This window comes from Carlito syrichta, unplaced genomic scaffold (genome assembly GCF_000164805.1).
Source record: "Carlito syrichta isolate Samal-C Ts95f unplaced genomic scaffold, Tarsius_syrichta-2.0.1 Scaffold305799, whole genome shotgun sequence".
NCBI classification, from domain to species: domain Eukaryota; kingdom Metazoa; phylum Chordata; class Mammalia; order Primates; family Tarsiidae; genus Carlito; species Carlito syrichta.
Window position 1 is genome coordinate 570351 of NW_007249895.1, and position 9546 is coordinate 579896.

Consider the following 9546-nt stretch of genomic DNA (forward strand, 5'->3'; position numbering starts at 1 on the left):
AAATTATTTCATTGTATAATTGCCCTTGCTTCAAGTGAAATTTTCTTAATGTCCAATTTAAATTGCTTCTTTTTTCAGTCTCAGGCCATTGCTCTCTATTACATTACTATTAAGCACCTCAAGTAATTCCTTTCTCTTTTCCAAAAGATGAAATTGGCTTGTGCCTTTTATTTGAAAATGTAGCCTCATTCTTCCAGATAAAACATTTAAAACACTTGAAGATGACAGATGAATATTCTGTTTCTTGAGAAAACAGGTAATTTTCCTGCTTCTGATTTTTTGGGGCTTTTTTGTGCCAGCTTAGAAACAATTCATGAGACTGATGGGATAGAAGTGACCAAGAATGTACTATGTACATATTGCTTCTTTCAATGACCCTGTAATGAAAAGCTAAGCACACATATTTCTTCAAAAAACTGTGAACTTTGTACTCGCTAAGGTTCACTACTCTTTTATACAAAGGAGAGAAACATATTTTCAGAGACAGAGATGCCTACTGACTTACTTTCTCAAGAACACAAGAGAATCACTGCAAACACCATATTAAAAAAAGAAAAAGAACTGCAAGAAGGTAGGTAGCATCATGGCAAGGCATACATTAGTGGTTTCAAGCTATTAGAACAGTAAAAACCATGGGAGTTCAGGATGAACATTAAGGCCATAAGTTTCCCCTACATTTAACCATCTACTTCCTTGGGTCATTCTCATGGAGGTTCTCAATCCTTTAGTTAGAAATATGATTCAGAACTGCACAATATGCTGCCCTATTTTTAATCCCAGAACATACCTATCTGCTTTACCTTCTCTCTCCCAGGACTCCTTCCTATCCTAACACCTGCATACCCTTCCATCCTCATGTACACTAGATACTGAAGGGGAGAAGCCTTGAGCATTCAAAAAGTTGATTTCTTCTCCAGTGGGATGCTATCTAGCCAAACTGTGCTGGGCCTGGGGATCCCCCGCTCATGCACCATCATCAATGCTTGTTGAAGGTTGTTTCCTGACTGTCCATCAAATGGGGCTCATCCCTATTCAGATTTATGTCTCCTTCTGTTTGCTCAGTATCTGACCTCTTCTCTCTGTTATTCCAACACTTAGGCAAAGATGGAATAAAGCAGTAAAACAAAACAAATAAAATAACAAACACAAACGTCAATGTATTCCCTGAGCTTCTGCTGTCAGAGAGATGTTTACTATTCTCTTGGAGGAAGAATAATCACACCCAGTAGAAGAATCAGTTCTTTGTTTAGATATCACTAAAGAAGAGATTTTCCTTTACAGAAGAAGAGTATCCAGTGCCTCTCATCCTTACTGTGTATGCAATACCTATAGCAGCAGAGGGCCCAGCTCTTAAGAGCGAGAAGCTTTTCCTACTGATGACACATAATAGAGGCACATCTTTTTGTAGGAAAGATTGGAGTTTGCAAAACCCCACTGAAAGCAGATGATAACGATCTGAACTCGAAACAAACACTAAAGCTAAGAAAATAATGCCAAAGCCCTACAAAGGACAACTTTAGTTAATAAAAGTTGGACAGCAAAACATAGGAAGAAGCAAAGATTTCAAATCCTGTGTGAAAGAGATGGCATCCATAAGAATACAGGAAAGAAAAATTCTGAATCATAATGGATAAACGTTCTCACCATTTTTTTTTCTTCTTACTATGGGGGATGGGAAGTTGATATTGGATTCCACTGTATATTACGCACTGATACTGAATACATTGTGATGGAGACTTGGCAGCCCCTTACCCCTCCTGGTGCTATTCAGAGTTTCAGCTTAGTCTTCTATGTGTTTTCTCCTGACAGATCACAGTAACTGTGCCTTGTGATGCAGCTTAAGACAGGGCACTTACCTTCTGATGCAGGAGGTCATGTCCAAGAGGGAAAAAAAGGCAGTTGTCTCTAAAGATTTGCCATGCAAACAATAGAATCACTCAGTGTCAAGAGCAAGACCTCATTTCTGAGTTAGCCCAATAATGCCAGCGGTAGCTGTAGTGCTCAGTAGCATACCTTAACTGCTGTTGTGCTGATCTTCGGATCCTGAACAAAGAAACTTTTCGAGTCTAATCCATCTCAGTGTTGAGACCTATACTTATTTGTGAGCCATGCTGAGATCATATTACCTTGCATTAAAAAAAATTGCAAAAGCCACTGGTTACTTGTTAACACCTTGCCTGGCATTCAAGGTCATGCCAGTCAGTTCTATTATTAATTTCCCAGTACTCCTTCTCTTTCTTTCTTCCAACTGGTCACATTCTAATGTAAGCAGTATAAATTATATTTTATGTTTTCCTGTTTTTTTTTTCTTTTTCTTTTAGAAATTTCTGTTAGCTGGGGTTAGGACCCACCTGTCCTCAACTTTGAGAGCCCAGATTTTCTCTATCCAATATGGGCCTGAACAGAAACATCACAAAATATAGCCGGAACCCATCTCTTCTTTCTCTAAAATCTTTTTGCATTATTTTTCACATGAGACCTATGGCTAATTTCCTATAATTTTATTTAATTTTATACAGGTATAATTAATTCCAAAAATTCATAAGCTTCTTAAATGCAGATAATCTAGACTGTAGCTCAAGATCTTGAAATTAGTTGGCATGCAATAAAAGCTTGCCGACTAAATGAATGAATAATTACTCACACATTAAGATGTAAACACATTAAGATGTAAAGGTTCATTACAGACAACTCTATCTATATACTTACATATCTATTTGATTATAACTATAATTATAGATAGAAATATAGATATCAAGTTCTTCAATGTTAAGAATTCAAAGCAAAAAGTAGAGAAAGTTTGACAATATGGCATTACCTTCCAGGTTTGCATATTCATGGAGAAAATAGTGCTATAGCTCATACTAGAGTGGTTACCAAAAGACGTCATAGTTGAAGTAGGTTTCTGATATCATATTTTAATATAGGACACTGTTTCTGTAGAAATGAAAGAATTCCATTTGCGATTTAGTTTTAGACATCTTTAAGACAATTAAAAAATATATATGGTTCTCCCAATATTAGTCTTTTGATGCATTCTGTGACCAAAAGATATTGTGCTCAAATAAGTTTGATAAACTATGCAAATTATGCCTCCCTCTTGAACATTCATAATATAAAGTGACATATTAAAGGTTTCCAGACAGCTTTTAAAAATGTTGTTTAACCTTGATAAACCCTGTCTCCCAATTATAAATATCACTCATCTGTTTCATATAACAGCTATAAATATCTAAAGGAAAGAGTCTTCCATGGAAATTAAAAAAAATATGTTTATTTTATATGTATATAAAATAGTTATATTTATATTTAAGATAGTATTTGAACTGCAAAACCTAAAACATCTGTTTTGATGATATTTTGTGGGAGAGGTATTTACAATACTTTCTTTTTTTTAGATTTGTAAATGATCAAGGTGCTTGTGCTGTAAGTGCCAGGGTGCAGGTGAGAGGTGGGCCTGCATGTTTGTCCACTGTTTGCACCTGTATCTATGAAATACAAGTATAATACAGATAATAAGAGTAGGGAAGTATGAAAGCACCCCATCACACTTTAGCTCCTAGCACAAGTGGAGGCAGAAGTCTAAATAACAAATTTATTAAATTTCAAAATTAATTTTTGCTGCAGCATTTTTCTCCTTGATTATACTTGCTTTGTTTATCAAATCTCTCTTGAAAAATTGTTCTGGTTCATACATACCTCACTTATTTTTATAATTTATAACTCTATTCCAAGTCTTCCAACCAAATTTATAATTAATTACATAATCCCATTTCCATAATGTATAACACACTTTTCTGCTCCACCCCATACCCTGTAGAACTGTCTTAAAACAATAACTCAATTACAGGTAAATTCATTGGTGTCCTAGTTAGAACATTTAGTCTGACTATCAAAGGATAACCAAATGTATGATAACATTTACAAGAATAAATCTAAGTGCTTTAAATTTATTTGTATTCTTGTTTTAAATGGTGCCACATAATTAGGATATAATCAAGTGTGCATTAAAATTTTGCTGAAAAAAATGAATGCATAAATATTTTTGTTCTCTTTTGCACTCACATAGAGGCTTAAAGGATCATTGGGAATAACTATAGTTATATTTCTATATACTTATATATCTTATATACTTAGATATATACTTATATATACTCATATACTTACATATTATATATGTACATATAAGTATATATACTATATGTTTATATAGAGATATATGTATTCATGTGCATGATTGTAATAAAGTATAAATCAACATGAAAAATAAAATGTTCTCCTGGTAATAGGTTAAATTTTGGAAACGCTTCACTAATAAAACTATCTTTCTACATGGTCATCTCAAATACTCTAATGCAAAAAAAAATCAGTACAAATAATATAAGATTTGGAATATTATAATACTGGTGTTATGGTTCAAATGTGGCTTGTCCCTCTGAAATGTCTGTTGAAATTGTATCCCCTATGCAGCCAGGTTAAGAGGTGCAGCCTAGTGGAAGATATTTGGGTCATGCAATGGATGCCATCTTATTTTCAGGACCCCTGCAGTATTATGACAATAAACTGCAGGCAGTTATGTCTTTCCCTACATCTCCCCATGTGATGCCAGTACACTTGCAAATATCCAGAACATTTTCTTAAGGCAGTCTTCATAAAATAGTGCTTCAAGGGGAAAACAGTGACACATAATAAAACACACATTAGAAGAAAGAGTGAACCAAACTGGTGGTTAAAAACATGACCTTCCTTCATAAGGTCAAATAATTTTATTTTGATTAAACACTACAATACAGTATATATCCATTAAAAAAGAAAGCTCTATAGTGTATATAAATTATTCCTTCCATTAATTCACTTCTTTTCTTTTTCCATTACAGCTTTGGTACAATGTGATTTCAGTATATAATTTTTAAATACTTTTAGCATCACAAACTCAACACAAAGTACAAAACTAATCCAAATTAGGGATATTATAATCTACACAGTGGTATTCAGTGGTAGGAGAAAATCTTACCTTGATGAATTCATGTCACTAGCTAAGCTATAAAGGCATACCTAGCAGACATGACAGAAATATGCACCATTAACCAGCTAATGTGTGAATTAGTCTTTGTTGATTTTTTTTTTTGTACAGAATACCAGCAGCAATCTTTGAGTGTTGAGTGAATACTTAAGTCCTCAGTCAATTTTCCCACCTTGTTCCTCTTCCCTTAAAGGCCATGAGTAATATATGAAGAAATGTACCACAGCCAGAGCTCTCAGAATTTGACCTGCCAGCCAGCGTTGCTCATACTTGCACAGTTTGTCCTGCAGCTTGCCGACATCATGGGAATGGTGCTGGATGGGCAGTGTGGGCCAATCAGCCTAAGGTTGTTCTGAGGGGTCGGCGGTGTGACATTACAGTAAACAGGCATTCCAGTGGCTGGGAGTGACCCTTGACCTGCCTGGTTAGGTAGCATGATTGGCTGTTGATATGACTGCTGGGGCAGTCCTTGAGAACCCTGGGTCATTGGCACCTGTGTAAAAACACAAGCAAGAACCCTGCATGAAGAGGCTATGTAGGAGTCATGAAAAACAGTCAAGCTTCTGAGTTAGACCTAACAGGTCATCAATCCCAGCTCTGCCATTTATCAGCTGTTGTACATTGGGAAAGTCACTTAACCTCTCTGATTTCCTAGACCATTTGGATAATGACATTGACTTCAAAGTACCACTGAGAGGACTGCAGGGATGGGGGTATGGTGCCTGGCACTATGTCTGGCTTGCAGTACGTGCTCAGAATGTGTTAATTCTGAGTCTCCTTCCCTCCTCTCAAAGCTCTGCAGAGACTGAGGTCTGGATGTCACACTCTGGGTTTCTCTCAGTTTGGGAGTCATTCTCCCTTTCTGGTTTTAGACAAACAAAGTGGGTTGGGACCTTCCACCTACAACACTTTCAACCTGTAGCTTTAGAGGACATCTAATCGGAGCTGGAAGTAACAGCTGATGCAACGTGAGTAAAGATAGTCAGGGTAGGATGGGTTCTTTGAAGTCAGAAGTACCTGGTACATCTAAATTTAATGATTAAAGCTTTTTACTAACTCTTTATTTCTACTTCTGGGGTATTTCAGTATATGTCACAAAAGGGTACAAAACACTTTTTAAGTGTTCAACTTGAATTTAGTCTGAAAAATGTAGTTTTTAGGTTTCATAAATGCCCTTTAAATTAATCTGAGATACTATTTTAAAATCTCTTATAAGTTTGGCAGAATGAAGTTTCTTCGAGTGTGTACAAAAATGAATGAGAATTTACCATGAGGACTTTCTGTCAATAATCAAAACTTCAATAAAAGCCTGAAGGTTTTTAGGAATCAAATTTTCTACTAATACATTTTCTTCCATGAATAGAAAGTTTATATGTAAACAAACTTAGCAGGTTATTCAAAAGTCATAATCGTTATAGTAGCATATATTTTCTATTTTTCTGCTATAATCTTGATTCAAAGTCAATTATCAACAGTGGCTGGCCCAAGTATCTACCACCCAGCCAATCAACCAACCCAGGGACATACCCACAGCTTCTACCACAGCAAGTGCTACTTTATACCCCACGATTTTCCAAGATGCTTATGGGCACCTGATAAGAAGACATTGTTGGGTAGGAAACCATCACGCTTTGCACCGGAGTTCCTTGTTGGTTGCTCATCACGCTCTGATTCTGAGGTGGCTGCTGCACTGCCATTAGGCCTTGGAACGCTTGTTGGCCAGACAAGACTGGCTGGTAACCTGTGAAGAAAAGCAACCTTTTGAATGGGTTGTGCCAGAAAAAACACAGTGAAATTTCAGGTAAAAGCACTCGTTCACAAGGTAATCTTCAAACAGCTCAATCTCCACATCAGGAATGTGTTATCCAGATTTTTGTTTCCTAAGAATGCTTATTTTAAAAAAAATTCTCAGAGTGAACAAGATTATAGCTTTCAAAATCCATTGACAATTCTATTGTTATGCAAAATGGTCCAATGAGCACATGTGACAATGGTAAATTCTTTATGGCACAAAGACAGACGACTCTATTGACATCAGTTAACAGCTATAAATTATAACTTTTATATTTGGCTTTTTAAAAATTTGATGATATTTTGGAGAGTTCACAGATTATCAAGTTGTTTTAAAATTAAATGGATTCATTCCTTAGTATTCCATTTTCCTGAATATCTCATTTTCCACAGAGACCACCAAACAGCCTGTTAAATCTGGATGAACTCTATTTTTTATGTCCTAGTGAAGAAAATGACTCACTACCCTGAATAATTCAACAAACATTGCCTTAGACAGAAAGGCAACTGTAAGGGTAAGGTGCGTCATGTTTTTATTCTGTTTCACCAATAGCTCCTACTAACTCCCAAAAGAAGTGTTCTGGCAAAACACTCCAATAAGTGACCATGTATATATAATAGAAAATACAAAATACAACATTTAAAAAATGTACCTGCTTGTATCCTTCTGGGTGGGTCACTTGGGTGGCTTTCTTTTTAAGTAGATTAGAATTGATTTATTCCAATTCTTTTAATCTTTACAACAATGAGTGTTTTAAAATGTATTCTTAAAGACAGGCCATTGTCTATCCTTGCAAATGTTGGGAAGAAAGTTATGATTTAGGTGAAAATGATATAGTGGTAGAGAAATGAAACCCATTCACTCTAAACTGCAAAATGAGATCTTTCTAGAGTTCATATTATTAACCATGCCGTGTACCTGAGACTAAGTGGAACAGTCATCTTAAAGCAATTCTTTGAGAAGAATCTTTAAAATCCTTGATTTTCTTAACACAAACACTGAGCTAAGTTTTACAACCAGATTTTAAATATTGAAACCAAAGGTTAAAAAAATAGCTGATGAATATGCATCATTAATCAATAACCTATACTTTGCATGTGAGAGTTTTAACTTTGTGTTGAAGATAATAAAATTATATTATCGTATGTACAGGAGACACTACTTTATTTTTTGATATATAAAAATGTATCTTCATTCATTTTAGAAACAGTGTGGAAATGTGGCTTGCAAATTGTCACTGAATTAGAAGATTGGCTCAGTTCATCAAATAAGATAGAGGCAAGATGTCTTCAGTTTGGAACACCTGAGAGAGCTTGGGAAAAGGCCAATTTGGGAGGACTGTCCTGTGCTTACAGTTGGTGAGTAAAGTCAATGAGTAATTTAAAAAGGTATGCTTTGACCTTATTTTTTATGTTGTTCATAAATTATTTATTTTTTGAAATTGTATAATAATATGATCTTTAAAAAATCATATGTATATAATCATTCCAGTTTGTTTACAGATATCATCGCATCATTTTGTAGCCCCTTTGACCTTTATGAATATGTGTCCCATTGTTTTAAGTTCCCACTATTCATCCTAATTCATTCTCATAAGGTTTTAATTTACTGAATTATTTCAAATTCTTGTAAAGACACCACATGGTATGAATATAATTAAGGATAATGGCTACCTTTCTTCCAGTCATAGCCTGTCCAGAGTCCACAATCAAAACCTCCCTTTAGCATTCTTGGCAAGTCTATTTAAGACTAGGAAGATCATCCCAGAGGTCTGCATACCTAGAGTGTTTACAATTCATACAATAAGGAAAAACCATCAGACTTGGGAAACCAGAAAAGTAACTCAGGCCATATTCCTGTTATTGCTACCCCTCAGGAGGCCTCATATGCAGAGGCACCTGAGAGAAATTTCTTTTAACATTAATTGCAAAAAATTGTTTTCTATTGTTTGTCACTGTCTAGATCTTTCATTCTAATTCCTACAACCAATTGCCCAGAAAATTCTGTGGCTATATTACCATTTTACTATGACATTATTCCAAATCACATCAAGTTCTTTACAGCATGAATTATTATATGTGTAAGAGCATAGCTTGGAATGATTGTAGAAAACTTATGGCCAGCAGACCTCCTTACCATTTAGTTCTACAGCAATGAGCAGGCAATGTGTACTCACTCTCGAGTCCATGTGATTGTGAATATAAAATGACCTAATTTCTGTTTGAAGATTCAAAGCACAAGTTGAAAGTGAGAGAAATGTCACTTAATATTTTGGCTCATAGTTGATCATACAGTGAAAGCCCAGGTGGCCTCAAATGGATCCTTTGCAGAATATATACAGCTACTATGTAAGCAAAAATAAGAGAGGGTAGAAGGGGAGAAGAAGAGGAGGGAAGGGGAGGAAAGAGGAGTGAGTGGTGTAGTGTCTGATGATTATTTATGTATTCACTTATCAAATCCTTCCATTCTTTCAGAGTCAACTGTTCAAAAACAGAGGTGGTCTCCAAGAGATTCATTTATTACACTAGCTTCGAAACAAAAACTGAATGAAGGAAGAAATAACAGGGCTGTTAAGACATTCAGAAAACAGAATGCCTTGGTAGGAAGAGAGAGCACACATCAAATAATATTCAGAGAGAGAAAGAGTGGGAAGGCTGGGTGGCCCCATCTCAATCAAGGCACAGAGCTCGTGAGAGCAGGACTCAGCTTTGCTGCCAGCACAGATGCTGCT

The 9546-nt window shown here is 35.6% G+C and overlaps 1 protein-coding gene across 1 annotated transcript; it reads right to left on the reverse strand.

Annotated features, from left to right (window-relative positions):
* Positions 1 to 4723: 4723 nt before the first annotated feature.
* Positions 4724 to 7060, reverse strand: LOC103265011 (cAMP-regulated phosphoprotein 21-like). Its single transcript, XM_008062713.2, has 2 exons — positions 6616 to 7060; positions 4724 to 5516 (listed from the first exon to the last, which is right to left on the reverse strand). Exons 1-2 carry the CDS (start codon positions 6718 to 6720, stop codon positions 5259 to 5261), a joined length of 363 nt encoding a protein of 120 aa, XP_008060904.1. The 5' UTR covers positions 6721 to 7060; the 3' UTR covers positions 4724 to 5258.
* Between the last annotated feature and the right edge of the window lie 2486 nt (positions 7061 to 9546).